We start from the raw sequence: 16,752 nt of genomic DNA on the forward strand, positions 1-16,752 counted from the left end.
TTTCGACAGCGACTGATTAAAGTAGTACTGTCGATTAACATTAGCATAATGTGAATTGTAATCAATAGCAAAGCCACCTGTTGATTATCTGCAGGGGTCGGGCTAACCTGATCAAGACGGCTGTCCCCGCCCACATCTAAGACTACGCCTTTTCACAAGTCGTCCATCTCAAACTGAAAACCAAACATTGGGAACGTCCTTTCACCCTAATTCCTATCCCTTTTTGATTGAGACATGTCTCTATCACTGAAACGCATGTGGACAAACTTCTCACACATGGGGGTTCCTTTCAGCCCTTTGTCTCTCTCTCTCCCCCATTCCCCCTTCCCTTGCCCCCCCTCCAGATTCCTCTCCTTGGTTACCGGTCACCATGGTTTCTGGAGCCTCAGTAGTGTGGGGATTACCAGCCATTTTGGGGACAGCTGGCCAGGTTGGTCCACACTGCCCCCTGTCCTGCTTCCAGTCACACAGGGGGGATGAGGGGTGTCATTGTGTGCGGATTAGAGCTTCCTGGGTGTCAGCCCCATTACACATGGAGGGGGAGAACACAGAGAGAGGGGGAAATAAAAGGGAAAATGAAAGAGTGAGTATGAAAGAGAGTATGACACACAGAAGGACAGGGAGGGGGGGGGCTCTACAGCTGCACTTTCAATCACACTGCGGCACTCACACAGGCACTGATTATCCCTTGTGTACACACACACAAACACACACACACACACACACACACACACACACCTCATAGAACCCGAGGAACTGAAACATATGAAAAGAAAATGAGGGCAGAAAAGGCAGAATAAGTAGACTGCTATCGAAGCAGCAGACAAAAGAACTCAGTCACACACAGGGCATTGAGACAAACAAGCAGACAGGCCGACAGGGAACACTCAGACACGGAACACTGTCATGCTCACGGAATACTTAAACAGAGAGTGGAACCGAATGAGACATAAGCTATTCTGGGACGAATTGTGAACACACAAACGACAACCTCGATAAAAAAAAGGGGGGTTCTTTTTCACCATCACCGTCATTTTATTTTCTCTTTTTGACATCCTATGTGGAAGCACTTTTTTTTTTTACTACAGTACAAAAACAATGGCGGTATACCATTTCAAAATGAAACATACAAAACTATTACTGAGCTAAGTAGCAGGGATACAGTGAAGACAAGTTCTGCAGGGGCAGAAAACTTTAACTCTCAAGTGCTTTGAGAGAAGAGGGGGGGGGGAAGGAGGAGAGACAGGAACACAAAGGAGGAAGAGAAGGGGTGAGGTAAATATATCAGACACCGACAAATCATCCTGGTCTCTGGCGAAGATCCGTTGGTTCACACATACACACACACACTCACACACACACACACGCACGCACACACCTCCCTTAGCTCGTTTCAGTACACCACAGTGCATACATACAATATCTGTTCTGTCCCTTATTTTAAACAGATAAACCGATTACAATCACTGAAGTTGGAAGACTGATTGGGCATTAGATAAGGTGATTACAGAGTTAGACCAGGACAGGTCGAGGATTTACAAAGTCAACATACCTGGCAGTGTAACACAATCATCATCATCATTAGCATCATCACAATCGTTGTGTTTGTATAAATGGACGTATGAACAGCAGTTGACACAGTGCAACTCCATTGACATTTCAGAACAGCAGCATGACAGTTTAAAAAAAGAGAAAAAAAAAAAAAAAGATTTAAAAGATGGAACCAAGGTTCATATTTACAATGTGGCCGCTGCTAAACTGGCCTATTTTGGTGTTAAGTTTGTGTAAAATACTTTTTTTACCTAAACCTGGTTCTTTTCATTTTACAGTAGTTCTTGTTTGAAGTAGTTTGTGCTGGAAATACAGTACCATCAAACACACACACATGTGTTTTTGCCTCTAGGGAAATTCTGTAACATGCATCGATAAGGCCTCACTGTGTTCTTTGAAATAGTAACATTATTTCATAACTGACTTGACTGAGTCACTACCTCAAAACAATCTAACATGCCACACTACTGGATAGACTATCCCTACTGGACTATAATATAAAAAAATAAACATAGAATCAGTGATTCTAAAATGGATCAATTTAATCTGAAAATACATTTCCTTGTCAGGGCTTTTCTAACCAAGCAGACTCTGCTTTTTACTCAGTAATGTCTTCAGGTTTCTTGCCTTCACCATAAACAGTGGGAACTTCCTCCGGAGAGGAAATTTGCTCAGGAGATTTTACCAGTGGCTGAACATCAATCTTTTCTCCCGGGGTCCCATTGGCTGAATTTGAACTCCGATCCTCCACAGTCTCGTTTTCATTGGCCGGGATGACCAGTGGAGCCTTTGAAGAGGCGTTAGCCACAGCTCCAGGATGGGTTTTCATGTGTCCCTGTTGAACAGAAAAAAACAACACTTTAGGTAAGGTATATTATATATAATATACATATATTTTATTATATCAAGGTGTTTTGATTCCAATCTACAACAGTAGTGTATGTTTATACCTTGAGTCCACTGCGGCTGGCGTATGCCTTTCCACACTGGGAGCAGCTGTAGGGTTTGTCTGGGCGGGGGGCCTGGGGAGATGGTGTTGGTGGTGCTGGTGGTGTTGGAGCAGTCTGCTGCACTGCCTCCTGCTCCGCCTTCTCTTGGGAACCATCGCAAACCTCCGAGGGGGTCTCCTCGTTCGTCTCAGTACCCAGGACGGATGAGCTGTCCCTGGGCGAGGTGCTCTCCTTCTCCCCCACCGTGGTGACTGCCGGCTCCTCTTCCGAAGTGGGCTTCTGTGTGAGTTCGTCTGTTGCTGGCTCAGAGGCTGCTGCTGCCGCTGTAGGGCTGGCTGAAAGGGGGAGCTCAGGTGACTGGTTTAGGGCTGGGGAGCTCGGGGTGGATTCAGGGGCGGGGCTACCTCGATGAGAGCCAACTTTGTTCTCTGCGGCTGGTGAGGCGTTACTGAGGCTCTCTCTCAACCCACCGTCCAGGCCAGGCTTGGAGATGCACAGGGAGAGGGGCTGGTCCTCAGCCTCAGCCTCTCCACTGACTGCTGGGGCAGAGATGGAGACGATCGGAGCGTCAGCGTCAGCGAGGTCAGCACGGGTGGGAGTGGAGCCATTAGTTAGCCCATCGTTGGTCTGGGGGCTTTCTTTCTGACCGAGGGCCTCTTGTGGATTATGAGTCAGAGGTGGACTAATACTGGTAGTGGAGGGGTCAGATTCCACCTTCGGGCGACTCAGATCAGCTGCCAGGGATTGCTGCTTGGGAGCCACCCCCAAATCCAAACCGCCGACTTGGACTGGAGGGTTCTGGACGATAGAGCCGCTGTTGCTGCCCATGGTCAAGGCCAGAGGGAGAAGTTGTTGGGGCTTGGATGGGGAGACGGAGGGGTGACTCATCTTCCGGTGGTTCGCGTCGTCCTCCAGAGGCATTTCCGTGTCGTCCTCCGGAGGTATCTGTCCCCCCAGGTGCAAGCGGATGTGGTGCTGGAGCACCAGGGCGTTGGTGAACTTGCGGGGGCACAGCGGGCAGGAGTTCTGGGCGCGGGCGTTCGGAGGGCGGGCACGGTGGGTGGCCAGATGGGCCCTCAGGCTGCCCTTGGTGGAGAAGGAGCGGCCACACAGCTTGCAGGGGAAGGGGCGCTCCCCCAGGTGGGTGGCCTGGTGGAGGCGCAGCGCCCTGGGGCAGCTGAGCACACGTAGGCAGACCCCGCACTGGTTAGGGACCAGGGAGGGGTTGTTGGATCCGAGGAGGTCGTGGTTGGCCAGATCCATCGCCCCCGCCGTGGTGTTGGGGCTCAGGCCTAAGGCTGCCATCATCTCTCTGCGGTAGGCGTTGGAGCTGGTGGTCAGGTCTTGGCCGTTCATGTCCCCGTTGGCAGAGTTGTCGTCCTGGAAACGCGAAGAGGAGGCGGCGCCTCCCTGGGGCTGCTTCTCCAGCTTCTGCACCAACCGCTGCAGCTTGGAGGTGTCGGAAGTCTGGGTGGAGGAAGTGGGGGAAGAGGTCGACGATGAGGTGGGTGCTTTAGGGTACGGAGGGAAGGGGAAGGGGAGCTGAGAGTGGGGGGAGGCGAGGTGGGAGGCGGAGGGGTGTGTCGGCGGGCGGAGGAGGGCGAGGTGGTGGGCAGACGCCCCGCCGGGGAAGAGGATCTTGGGGAGGTGGGCCAGCTGGGAGTAAGGCGAGCTGGGGTGCAGTCCAGAATGAGGAGGGGTATTCTCGTCGAACCTCTGCTGCTTGGCTCCCTTGAACAGGCTCCCCATGGCGGACGACGAAGAGCCCGCCGAAGACGGAGACAAGATGCTGCCGGAGGCGCTGGCCGCGGCGGCGGCGGCGGCGGACGCCCGGTTGAGCTGCAGCAGGGAGTGGGCCGTGGAGAGCAGCGCCATGTCCACGTTGGGGGGCAGGGGGAGGGAAGAAGAGGAGGAGGAGGGGCGAGAAGACCCTCCGGACAGGAAACCCAGAGCCATACTGTCCGCCAGCCCCACTCCTCCTTTCACGCCTGCAAAAGCCTCCTCGTCCTCCGCCCGGCGCTTCCTGCGCCTCTGGCTGGTGGAGGTGGCGGGGCTGGGGGTGGGCGTGGGCGGGATCTGGTCGGACAGGGCCGGGGGCAGCAGGGAGAGAGAGAGCTCTGGGTTCTGCTCGCGGTGCCTCAGGAAGTGGGCCTTCAGGTTCCCCCGGGTGGTGAAGCGGCTCAGGCAGACGGGACACTGGTACGGCCTCTCGCCCGTGTGGGACCGCAGGTGGATCTGGAGGGATGAGTCGCTGCTCAAGACCTTCCCGCAAAACCGGCAGGCGTGTGGCGGACGCCCTAACGAGGAGGAGCTCGCCGAGGACCCGGTGGAAGAGCTGGGGTTGAAGAGGTCCTGAGAAAGGCTGGAGGTGGGGAGGGGAGGCGTGGGAAATCCGACCCCGTTGCTGTGGCCGAAGGGGGACGTATTGGAAGACTTCTCGTGGAGGTAGCGTGGGGGGAGACCCAGAGAGAGAGATAGGGGGTGGAGGGAGGCAGCTGATGAACTTAGGGTGGAGGAAGAAGAAGAGGACGAGGTAGAAGAGTGCGGAGCCCGGTTCCCATTACTTTGAGAGAGGCTGGTTGACACCGCTGGCTGGGGGAAGAGGGAGGGGAGCCCAGAAAGGAGAGACGAATCTGAGGTAGGCCGAGTCGGGGCAGGGGAGGGCTGCGTTGGGGAAGGAGATCCAGATCTGTGGTGGCCGTTGGTAGCCGCTTGAGGCCCATCCTGGGAGTAAACAGCCCCTCCGAGGCGGAGGACGTGCCTGCAGATCTCCTCGGTCATCTGCATCTGGTGGATCTGCCTCTGCTGCAGCAACCTGAGCTCCTCCAGCAACACCGCCAGGGTTGGAGGAACTTGCATCTGACCCGGGCCCAGGGGGCTGGAGGCCGTCTGCTGCCCGGGACTGGTCACCTCCTGGTGGGTCGTGGTACCCAGAGAGGACACCGAGGAGGAGGAGGAGGTGGTGGTGGCAGACCGGCCCATCTGAGGGGAGGTCATGGTGGGGTGGGAGAGGCTCTGGTGGGTGAGGGTGTGTGGTCCAGACGTCTGACCGAGGAGGAGTGGAGGGGAGTGCGTCTGGGAGGACAGAGACGGGTGTGGGAAGTCTGGGGAGAGCGAGGAGTGGGTATTAGGGAGGGAGGTAGTGAAGGGGGTGATGTTGCTGGGCCAGTGTGGGGGGGGGGAATTCTCGCTGGGGAGGGATGGCGCGTGGAGCCCCCCGGGGGACGGACGAGGGGCCAGGGGGGGCTGGCAGTCCTGGAGGGAGGTGGGAGAGGACGAGGATGAGGAGGAGGTCAGTTCTGAACCCAGAGAAGTGGACGGTGATTTCACAACCAGCTGGTCATCTGTAGACGGAGGGAAAGACAGTCATAAGGAGATGCTCGACACTACATGCATACAGCAACTGAACAATGAATCTGTGAAGACTGAGGTCTGCCAAGTCTCCACGTTCCACACATTCAAACAAGCCAAGCAGGCTACAAACAAAAACAAGTATGACAGGCCCTAACAGTTTACTTGACAAGAAATGCATATACGACACACATTACACTTCAATGAAGTATTCGAGGCTATGTTTTTAAAGCGTATCAGTTTTTCAACACGACAAAGGCAACATAGTCTCTACAGCTTCTTTCTTTTGTCTCATTTTACTCTGTGCTCTCCAAAGCACAAATCTTAAGCGTCTTTATCCCACAAAAGCTGGCAGACCACCTTGCTGCTATGACAACACCTTTCAGAAGACAATGCACATCACCAAGACAACCCATAACCCCTCTTAACCCACCCCTCACTCCAGCAGTTACGTCTTTCATCTCCTCATTCACCCTTCCCCCTTACGTCACAACAGGGGTCAAGGGTCGGGCCATGCTAAGGGTTGTGAGCACTGTCCAGGCAGCTCTGATTGGTCAGTTTGTGTGACCCCTCGAGCTCTGGGGTCAAATTCTTTCAAAATCTTGAGCACAGAGTGAGAAAGACTAAGGGGGAAAGAGGGGGGAGGGGAAAAACAATGGAGAGACACACTAAGTATTCCCTGCTGGAGGGCTGTATAGTGATGGAATTAATGACTGTACTTCTCACTACTTCTAAGGGCTGAGTAGCTCCTCATTGAAACAGAGACAGATTCAGGCTCATAGAATGAAATTCTAGTTTGAGAACGAATTACGCGAATAACTCGTTTAGTCGAAATGCCGGTATGAGGTATGTTCCTGGTGCCAAACATTAGATGGAAGGTTGAGGTGCATGCACCCCCCCCCCCCTTCAGATTTGTTCTACCTTCTACACCCCCAACTGAGAGGGAGTATACAGTCAATAGAACTGCAGGGTGAGAAGGGGGGGGAAGCATTGAGAGAAGGGTAGAAAAAGAGGGGGAAGAACAAGGAAATGTGAAAGAAAGAAGTATGGAGAGAAGGGAGAGGGAGCATAGAAGGGTAGAGATTAATCTTTACCAAAACAGCCCTTACCCTTCCCCCATGTAGCTATCCACATTTTTGGGTGAATAGGAAACTTCTGTATGCCAATGGTAGACCCCCAGCAGTGGGGCCTGCCTCAATAGTGACTAACATCACAAGAAAATGGCCGCAGATTCATTGAATGTAAATATTTAGTTTGCTTGGTCTGTCCTGTAGAACCTGCAGTAGAATTTTAAGTGACTGCAGACAAACTTAGCATTGACATCAACCAGGGGCCTATACTGAAGATAATGGTGAAAAATCTTCAACATGCACATCAAAATGTCATGCATTTGAATAAAAACAAATTCATTGGTAGGACTACAAAAAGTACACCATTAACTTATGAATGAACCAGCTAAATCAACCAGTGCTTTCATTGCAGAGGAACCACAGAGCAATGACAAAAGAAAGGACCTATTGATACTGACCGCGAGAGCTGTAGGTTTATGTGGCGACCTGTTGCTTGGATTCTGCTTAGTGGGAGTAATTTCCCGTTAATAGTAACACATGCACTAGAATAATAATGAACTTTTCTCACCGTGCGATAGCAGCAGCGTGCCCCCCGGATCCGCGTTAACGAGTTGCTGAGGTCTTTTCTGTTTCCGGCGTGACATGATTCACGAGGGGCCAGAGAGAGAGGGGGGCATCAGTCGATTAAACCACACCGGGCACTTTTCGCACTTGCACGCGTTCCAAACAATCCCCAAAACCAAACAATTCCTCTATAACTCCTGATTGCAGTTAAGTGGAGTTTCAGGTAGCATTTGAACTGGGAGTAGGCTATCAAAAGTTGATTCCTTGGATTGAGAAAAACGGTTTTAAAAGTGGAAATCCGTGTGACTGCGCCGTGTCATTTGATGCCGCAGTGAGTGCGTGTGTGGCTGTTTTTCTAAAGTCTTCTCTCTCCCAAAACTTGCCCAAATTGCGCCCCTCCTCTCCTGCTGTTCCCCTGCATGCATACACTCACACATCACACGCACACACATTACACACGCATACACTGCAGTCACACACAACCTCTCCCTGTTCTTCAATGAGATTTGCATTTCAATAGCATGGAACACACAGGCTCCTGGTTCACTCTTTCTTCCGTATTTTCTCTATACATGCACCGCACAGCAGTTAAACTTTCAATCAAAAAATGACAATGTGATGTCAAAAAACACATGGATTCAACCAAAAATAATATATGCCTCTCTTGTTGGACTTGTAAAGGATGTTGAAACTTATTTTCGGAAGACATATTTATTAAGTCTCATAAATTAAACGCATTTTTTGTAGCTCCACTTTTAGAAACAAACCAGGTCTACAGACGATAGAAGACCTGACTTGTAGACTAATATTTAGATTCGAACTTCTAAATCAGTTTAGGTCTTCCACTTTGATGATTTTGTACAGCACTTGTCGGCATTGGCTGTTTTTAAATGTGCTCTATAAATAACAATGACTTTACTTGACTAAAGTGTTATGAATTTAACAATAACATTTGAAAATCATAACAACAATCATAATTGCAATCGCAAGATAGACAGAAATATGTTGGTGTGGTTCCTGCAGCCGAATGAATGGGGTCCATTTGCCTTTCATTTTAAGATGGCTAATTAACGGGGGTGGGGGGTTCTCGAGATTGCCCAGCCACATTAGAACATGGATGTGTTCCATGTTCTGTCTCCCCAGCGCACACTACTGCCTGAACCCCCCGACCCCCTCCTTCCACTGCTGCGCGCGGAGCTCTATTTAAAAGGGAAAGAATAGATGGGAATCTGCGACAATGGCGCACTGGACACAGTTGAGTGAGCATCTCCGTCTCCCCTCTCTCACTATGAACCCCCGGATCCACTGCTGTTCTGCACAATGCCCCTCTTTCACCCCCCGCCCTCACTCCTGTACCACGTGGAGCAGGGATAAAGGGGAGATAGAAAGAAAATACCACATTTAAGTAGGTGTCCCACATGTATGACTTCAGTGTCTGTGCACATGAAAACATGCTGCATATCAAACGGAAAAAAATAATTACTAACATTGTTAGAATTACATGACATTTTAACAGAAAATGAATCAGGGTGCCACGGTTTTGTAATCAGATCTGTAAAATGTAAAAATAAATAAAAAGAGTAAAATGTAGACAGTGTTATGATTGGTTAAGTGAGAAAGTAGTCAATAATAGCCAATCAGATTACTTTACCTGTTCAGTATTTTGAAGGACATTTTAACCTGCCATCTTACTAGCACAGGTTTTTTAATGTTACTTTATCATTGACGCTTCCACATTTGTCGAAGTTATTTGTCAAATATTGGTAAACATTGTATCATCATTCATGCATGGATTTTAGGGCTCGGTTCGGACTGTTTTTGTGTTACAATTTAGCTCACTTTACAGTAGCAAGCTAGCTAGTTAAGTAACACCAAACACGCCTGTGTGGCAAGCTAGGTAGCCAACAGTAAGATAAATTACCACATATTGCTGTTGTCTGATCTAGTTTTGTGATACTGTTATATTATCCTGTGTGGGCCTAAAGTTCCCTAAGGTAGCTATACTTCTGTCAGCTGGTGCTAACTACCTACTCGTGGTAACCACCTAGCTTGCTCGTGGAGTTCTAACCATCATCTCTTGTGATGCTTTTGTGTCCTGTTGTAGCTGATTTACTTTATATACATGTCTCTCTGCGACGATACTCTGCTCTGCAACTTCCCGAAGTGTCGGTCTAAGTTGTGTGGATTTGCTTGGGTCACGGCCTGTTCACATGCCTTTTGCGATCAGCACGGTTCCGGTGAGTTCAGTCGATCCCCAGCGATCTGTCCCGCCTGTTCCTCTGCGCTCTCGGGGAAGCTTGACATCGTGCGCACAGAGTTGTCCCCATCTGAGGAGTACAAGGCCATGGTCCTCGCGGGACTCAGGCCAGAGACTGTACTGGACATCAGTGCACGCGCGCTGGCCTTCTGGACTTACCAGGTCAGCGAGGATGTTTTTTTTTTTGACTCTTCAAGCACACCACTATTCAAATGGTTCGGCATTGTGTTTGATGTGTGTGCAAATCCGCATGAAACGGCGATTATCACATGCTAGTGCCACCACGTGAGGATCTCTGGTGTGTGCTTGTGTGTGCGGCAGGTGCACCAGGAGCGAATGTACCAGGAGTACAGCCTGTCCAGGGCAGAGGGGCAGGTGAAGCAAATGGAGAAAGTCCTGACCCAACAGAACCAGAGTAGAGAACTGGAACTCGGTGCGATGAGGGGGGAGATTGCATCTCTGAAGAAGGTGCTTGTAACCTATGCATCACTGATAAATGACACTCCTAACTGGTCCTAAAACGCTGCAGTGTCTGTGAGCATGTCCTTGAGCCCAGGCCGTATTAGCAGGTGTGACCTAAGGTGGGTCGGTCGCTGAGGTGCTGTGACTCACAAACCTCCTGTGTGGAAGACCTGTTGAGGACCGACCCTGCTTTTCATGCTGAACCTCTCCACCCCGCTGACATCTTCTCCCTTCTTCATTTGTCTTTCCACCACCACCTCCTCCTCTCTTCCCGTCACCCAGGTGACGGATGAGTACAAGAGGAAGTACAGCGAGGTGTCGGAGCGCCTGATGGAGAGGAACAGACAGTACCAGAAGCTGCAGGGGCTCTACGACTCCCTCAGGCTGCGTAACATGGTGGTGGGGGAGAGAGAGACAGCCCCCCACGGAGCCTCCGACTTCACCTCAGGTGAGAGGGAGACAGAGGGAGAGAGACAGAGGGAGAGAGGGGCAGAGACTTCACCTCAGGTGAGAGGGAGAGAGACAGAGGGAGAGAGACAGAGGGAGAGAGACAGAGGGAGAGAGACAGAGGGAGAGAGACAGAGGGAGAGAGGGGCAGAGACTTCACCTCAGGTGAGAGGGAGACAGAGGGAGAGAGACAGAGGGAGAGAGACAGAGGGAGAGAGACAGAGGGAGAGAGACAGAGGGAGAGAGACAGAGGGAGAGAGGGGCAGAGACTTCACCTCAGGTGAGAGGGAAAGAGAGGCAAAGACTTCACCTCAGGTGAGAGGGAGAGAGAGGCAGAGACTTCACCTCAGGTGAGAGGGAGAGAGAGGCAGAGACTTCAGCTCAGGTGAGAGGGAGAGAGAGGCAGAGACTTCACCTCAGGTGAAAGGGAGAGAGAGAGGCAGAGGGAGACAGAGGCAGAGACTTCACCTCATTTGAGAGGAAGAGAGAGGCAGATAGGCAGAGGGAGAGAGAGGCAGAGGGAGAGAGAGACAGAGGGAGAGAGAGGCAGAGGCAAAGAGACAGAGGGAGAGGGAGGAAGAGAGACAGAGGGAGAGAGAGGCAGAGGCAAAGAGACAGAGGGAGAGAAAGACAGAGGGAGAGAGGCAGAGGGAGAGAGAGGCAGAGAGGCTGAGGGAAGGAGACAATCTTATTGTAGATGGGGGTTTTTTACGTTGATAATTTGCTGTCTGTATGATATCCATCTTTACAAAGTAGTCCTTGGTAACTAGTAAAGAAAGGAAATACAGGAATACATTGAGAGAATGCAGGAAACTATGCAAACAAAACACTTGAGACAGGACACAAAGAAGCATGTATACTGTAGGGACAACAGGGTGAACACAGGATGAAGTTAGTTGATGGCTCAAAGGGGAAAACGCCTTGACAAAAACAGGAGACACTGAACCTCCTGCGTGTTCTCCAGGAGTGGTCAGGCAGCCCTCTCCCAGAGGAAGCCCTTCATTCCTGGGCATGGGCCCCGAAGGGGACAGCCGGCTCTTCTCCTCCCTGGAGCCCGAGGGTGCGAGGACCTTCTTCCAGTTCAGCTCCCCAGCCAGAGAGAGAGGGCGCTGCTTCATCAAGAAGCACTGAGCGTGCCTACTGGTCAAGACTGTCGGATGAGGTGTTTGTCATCTGATGGTTAGATGAATTACAGGTTCATTGGTTATTGCCTATTGTTGCAGTTTTGTTTTGATTATCGTGTTCTTTAAGTTTTATAAAAATGAATTTTGAATTTCAACTTTATTACCAATGCTTGTATTTGTGAAAATTTCAACTTTATTACCAATGCTTGTATTTGTGAAGTTCTGTCCAATTTGGAATAAATTATTAGTCTTCATTCTATGTGGGAAGTTTGTTTTATTCTTTTTAAACGCATTGTCGTCACAGTTATCATTGTCATTTTCCTCATTTACAAAAATCCACTTGTCTCCCACCCACAGCAACGGAATACAAAAGAAAAAATATTTATAAATATGTACAAAGGGTTTGTCTAAAAGACTATTCAAAGTATCTACTATTTACAGGAAGTCAAACATTACAGGCACACAGTTTTTAACGTATAAATCATGCTTCTTTCTGGCTCTTAGGCTTTCATGTGTCCTTTCCTCCACCCCTCCTCTCATTCGCTCTGAGGCTTGTAGCTCACTGACGCAGCCGTCTGACTCTGGGCGTTCTGTTTTTTTCCGTTCACGATCAGGAGCAGAGGGGAGTCCACTCGTATACTCCGGAAATCAAAAGACTGTCAGGGAGATAAAAGAAACCAATACGTCAGATAATTCAAAGTGGGAGTTTTTTTTTTTTTTTTTAAGTGGGGAGTAAAAGTATTTATCTACACTAGACGTTTGTAAAGCCAAATACAGTGTTAGAAGATGATACGCATTGAAGGTACATAAAGAAAGTAAAACATTTACATTTACTCATTTAGCAGACGCTCTTATCCAGAGCGACTTACAGTAAGTACAGGGACATTCTCCCCGATGCAAGTAGGGTGAAGTGCCTTGCCCAAGGACACAACGTCATTTGGCACGGCCAGGAATCGAACCAACAACCTTCTGATTAATAGCCCGACTCCCTAACCACTCAGCCATCTGACTTACTTATTCAGATATTGTTCGTTCCGTGCACATATACTGTAACATGATTGTGTGTAGGCCGCAGACACAGACCTGGCCGTTGTGCGCTACGCTGTGGCGTTTGACCTGGGGCTCCGGGACGACGACAGAGTCTCCTATCAGCACCCCCCAGCTGTCTGCAGTGTTGTACACCATCACCACGCAACACGTCTCCTCACTGTCCACCATGCCAAACGTACTGGAGGGAGGGAGGCAGGGAGGGAGGCAGGGAGGGAAGGAAGGAGGGGAGGGAGGGAGGGAGGGAGGGAGGGAGGGAGGGAGGGAGGGAGGGAGGGAGGGAGGGAGGGAGGGAGGGAGGGAGGGAGGGAGGGAGGGAGGGAGGGAGGGAGGGAGGGAGGGAGGGAGGGAGGGAGGGAGGGAGGGAGGGAGGGAGGGAGGGAGGGAGGGAGGGAGGGAGGGAGGGAGGGAGGGAGGGAGGGAGGGAGGGAGATGCCTCTGTTTACTTTCTCATGTATACAGAAGGCAAAGTCCATGCTTGAGCCAGAAAAGTGATTTGCATTCCTACTTTCCATAAATTTAAATACACAGAGAGAGAGCTAACCAATGATGAAAGAGTAGCCTTATGTAGACAAGAGACTGAACTGTGAATGGAGGGATCAACACAACCCCCGAGGGTGAACTCACAAGGCCATGCGTCCTTCGGAGGCCAGACTGAACACCACCTTGCCCAGGGCGGCCACCCCGGCGTTGTGGCCGTGTGTCAGGGAAGACAGCAACCGGGGCTCCAGGCTCCCAACTCGGCCTGTGGGGGAGCGGAACTGAGGGTGGGAACACGGCCCCAGGGCTGAGGTGCTTAGGTTGGACAACATGGTTCTCAAACGGCGCGCCTTCACCTTGCCCTGGGGATGAAAGGAGGGAAGAGTTATACAAGTAGAGAGGACATGTAATGACATGCTGCCACCTACTGGGTGGAAAGAAAACTCCTGCAAAACACTTCTTCCAATGAAAGAAGTGGTCATCTCTTCCAATGAAAAGGTTGTTATTCCAATACACCAAAACGATCAACTACAATCTGTATTTTGCACTCATAACTCTACGGTATGACAGTTCTCTAAGTGAAAGATGCCTTAGTGGGTGTTACTGTCTGGATGGTGTCGTCTCTGTGTGTGCGACCTTCATCCGTCCCACCTTGTTCTCTGTAAGCTCTGTGACCTTCCTCAGGTACTCCAGCAGCTGCCTCTCCCGCTCCGGAGGCTCCTCCCACCCAGGGTCCAGGGCCGCCGCCCGGCTGTACCCGCCCAGCGCCGAACCAAACATCTCCTCGTACTGGAACAGCTGAGGGGGTGAGAATGATCGGTCAGGAACCGTCATTGTCTGGGTTTCCCAGATTCGTTAAGAAGCTCTTAACGCCAAGAGCTTCTTAGGAGCGTTCTTAGAATGCTCTTAAGAAGCTCTCATTAAACCACACAGATATTCTACCTGTACCACTAAGAGCTTCTTAAGGGCATTCTAAGTACGCTCCTAAGAACGAATCTGGGAAACCCGGCCATTATTAGTATTCACAAGGGCGAGGCCACTGACTGGAACACGTAGTACAGGTAGAATATCTGTGTGGTTTAATGAGCGGAAGGTTTTGCACACGTGAACAAATAAATACAGTAGTACCTCAAATACAGGAATTTTTACAGAAGCATAAATGTGTGTCAGACCGTAGCTCTGTTGAAGTGCAGGTCAGGGTTAGAGGAAGCTGCTCTGTCCACTTTCTCCTGAAAGACGGAAAAGAAAGAGTTGGAACTTCTGTAGACACCAGTAAATGTAAAAGAAACTACTTTGGAAAAAGAGATCTATGCTCGATGTGTCCTGTACTCACAGACTGGGCGTAGGCACTCAGGGCCTGTTGAGACATCTGTGGGTTTTGTCCGCAGGTGAAGAACAGAGATATATAGGCATTCCCCAGGATGTCTGTCAACATAACAACAAACATATTTGTTGTATATATATATATATATACATTTTTTTTTTTTTAAGAGTTTACCAGATGCTTTCCTCTGTTCCGCACGGTGATTGAGAGATACCTCCTTCATTGAAAAACACACACTTTCCTTTCTGGAGCATCCTGCTGCCCCGCCCCACACACACACACACACTCACACCAGGAGGTCCCGTCTGTGACGTCCAGCTGCACAGCCTGCCTGGCCATGTCCACGCTCTCCAGCACCCGCTTGCCCTGCTCATCGCTGCCCCCTCCTGGAAGCTGCCGCAGCACCATGGACAGGCTGCGCAGGGACACCTTGTTCTTACTCTGGAAGGGGAAGACGAAAGACTTCAGATAAAGACCAGAAGTGTAGAGTTCCAACGGTATTACAGCGGTTAATTCCGAGGGGACAATATACATTTTACAAGACACTGCAAAACGCAGTCGCAAATCACACATCATCTCAACTTCAACACTGCATGATTTTTCTATGGCGTCGTTCCACCTCACCTGCTGCAGAGCTCCAGTGAAGCAGGTCTTGGCCGTGGTCAGGTCTCCCTTCTTCCAGTACTGCTCCCCCAGGGTATTCCAGCCCTCCACCAGCCCCGGCTCCAGCTTCACAGCCCGGGACAGGCACTCCTCCGCGGTGGGACTGAAGGCCGGGGCCACGCTCAGACACCTGCCCTTCAGCAGCAGAAACTCTGCACTGTGCCTGTGAGACTCTGGGGGCGGAGTAGCAACATTAAGAATATCCAAAGTCAACAAGCTTTTCCTAAACTTGATATTGCACGGAAGCTTGGCATATTGCGCATGAATTGTGAATGGTTGCAATGCTACCGTGCTAATCGTTGGGAATCTCATTTAACAAGGGATAACTTCTTCTTGTTGCAGTGATCTTTACCTTCTTTCTCCTCTAATTTCTTGAGTGCTTTCTCCATCTCCACAGCGACATCATTCTGTTTCCTCTCAGCATCTTCCACACTGTGTGTCTCAAAGTAATGGTCCCTAAAATTGTACAATTCATCCACAATGACCTAAACCAAAGAAAAGGGTATATTTTGTTTCACAATAAAGCACAATCAATATAATATCATTGAACAAAAGAAGACATGTCTAGCTCATCTGAGACAGACAAAGCAGATGCAAGATAGACACTAGATAAAGCCAGGTTGTTCCATGTGTGAATGTGTGTCGCAAAATGAAAGAAAGATGACACGGCAATATGGCTGCATGGCCGGTCAACCATCTGGATTGCTAGCACCACAGCAGGCCCTGTATAGCCCATGTACGGTACAGTACAGTAGTAGCCTCTATCGTACAAAGGAATCAGCAGCGTAGCAGCAGGTACCTAGCATCCCGATGCGCAGGGCAGATCAGCACATGTATTCCCACCGATGCTTCACATTTATAGAAGTCTATAGCCAGCGAGTCTCTAGTTTATGATCATGTATTCACCACCACATTTGGACGATAATCCTGACAGTTAGTGTCAGTTGTTATAGTAACGACTATGCACTTTCAGAAACTACAGTGGCTAACCTAAGTAGATAGACTAGCACCAATGTATATGTTAAATCTACTGCAGGCAATATGACAATAAGTAAATGTGCTATAGTGATGATAAACACAACGAGTACCTTTAAAATGTGTAAATCATCTTTGTCTGTTGCAGGCTCTCCATCCTTCTCCACTTCCGCCATCTTTCCCAGCGGTTGTTGTAGACAAGCAGCAAGAGAAGAAGAAAATTGTAGAATGAAATGAAAACTCGCCATCTGGTGGCACTGAAAAGAACTGATGGCCGCTTTAAAAGGGCTTCAATTGTTGGACTTTATTATTTAGTCAGCATGAATATAGTTAGAGAATATCTATTGGCATTAATTTAAACAACATTGTTTAATTTATATTGTTCAATTGAGCAAATTACTTCTAAGATTTGTTTTCCCGGAAGCATTCCTAACAGGAAATGTGTCCATTGCCGAAACACACCGACTTGTGTCCCACAACGTTCCTA

The 16,752-nt window shown here is 49.8% G+C and overlaps 3 protein-coding genes across 5 annotated transcripts; 1 reads left to right on the forward strand and 2 right to left on the reverse strand.

The window, feature by feature from the left end:
- Positions 1-1,011: 1,011 nt before the first annotated feature.
- LOC146222001 (uncharacterized) lies at positions 1,012-7,566 on the reverse strand. Its single transcript, XM_084691311.1, has 3 exons — positions 7,491-7,566; positions 2,502-5,845; positions 1,012-2,386 (listed from the first exon to the last, which is right to left on the reverse strand). Exons 1-3 carry the CDS (start codon positions 7,564-7,566, stop codon positions 2,150-2,152), a joined length of 3,657 nt encoding a protein of 1,218 aa, XP_084547437.1. The 3' UTR covers positions 1,012-2,149.
- A 1,536-nt stretch (positions 7,567-9,102) lies between these two features.
- ccnb1ip1 (cyclin B1 interacting protein 1) lies at positions 9,103-12,043 on the forward strand. Of its 3 annotated transcripts, none has more exons than XM_084691301.1 (5): positions 9,103-9,186; positions 9,591-9,905; positions 10,065-10,211; positions 10,488-10,653; positions 11,617-12,043. In XM_084691301.1, exons 2-5 carry the CDS (start codon positions 9,609-9,611, stop codon positions 11,781-11,783), a joined length of 777 nt encoding a protein of 258 aa, XP_084547427.1. In that variant the 5' UTR covers positions 9,103-9,186; positions 9,591-9,608; the 3' UTR covers positions 11,784-12,043. The 3 variants fall into 3 exon arrangements, with proteins under 3 accessions (XP_084547427.1, XP_084547426.1, XP_084547425.1); XM_084691300.1 differs by having other exon boundaries at positions 9,112-9,249; XM_084691299.1 differs by having other exon boundaries at positions 9,123-9,480.
- On the reverse strand, positions 12,031-16,662 carry ttc5 (tetratricopeptide repeat domain 5). The gene is made up of 10 exons (XM_084691298.1): positions 16,379-16,662; positions 15,643-15,775; positions 15,252-15,463; positions 14,918-15,068; positions 14,637-14,728; positions 14,476-14,532; positions 13,955-14,101; positions 13,451-13,665; positions 12,860-13,004; positions 12,031-12,432 (listed from the first exon to the last, which is right to left on the reverse strand). The coding sequence occupies exons 1-10, from the start codon at positions 16,511-16,513 to the stop codon at positions 12,313-12,315; spliced, it is 1,407 nt and encodes a 468-aa protein (XP_084547424.1). The 5' UTR covers positions 16,514-16,662; the 3' UTR covers positions 12,031-12,312.
- Positions 16,663-16,752: the final 90 nt, after the last annotated feature.

This window comes from Hypomesus nipponensis, chromosome 25 (genome assembly GCF_054491055.1).
Source record: "Hypomesus nipponensis isolate SF chromosome 25, ASM5449105v1, whole genome shotgun sequence".
Taxonomy (NCBI): Eukaryota; Metazoa; Chordata; class Actinopteri; order Osmeriformes; family Osmeridae; genus Hypomesus; species Hypomesus nipponensis.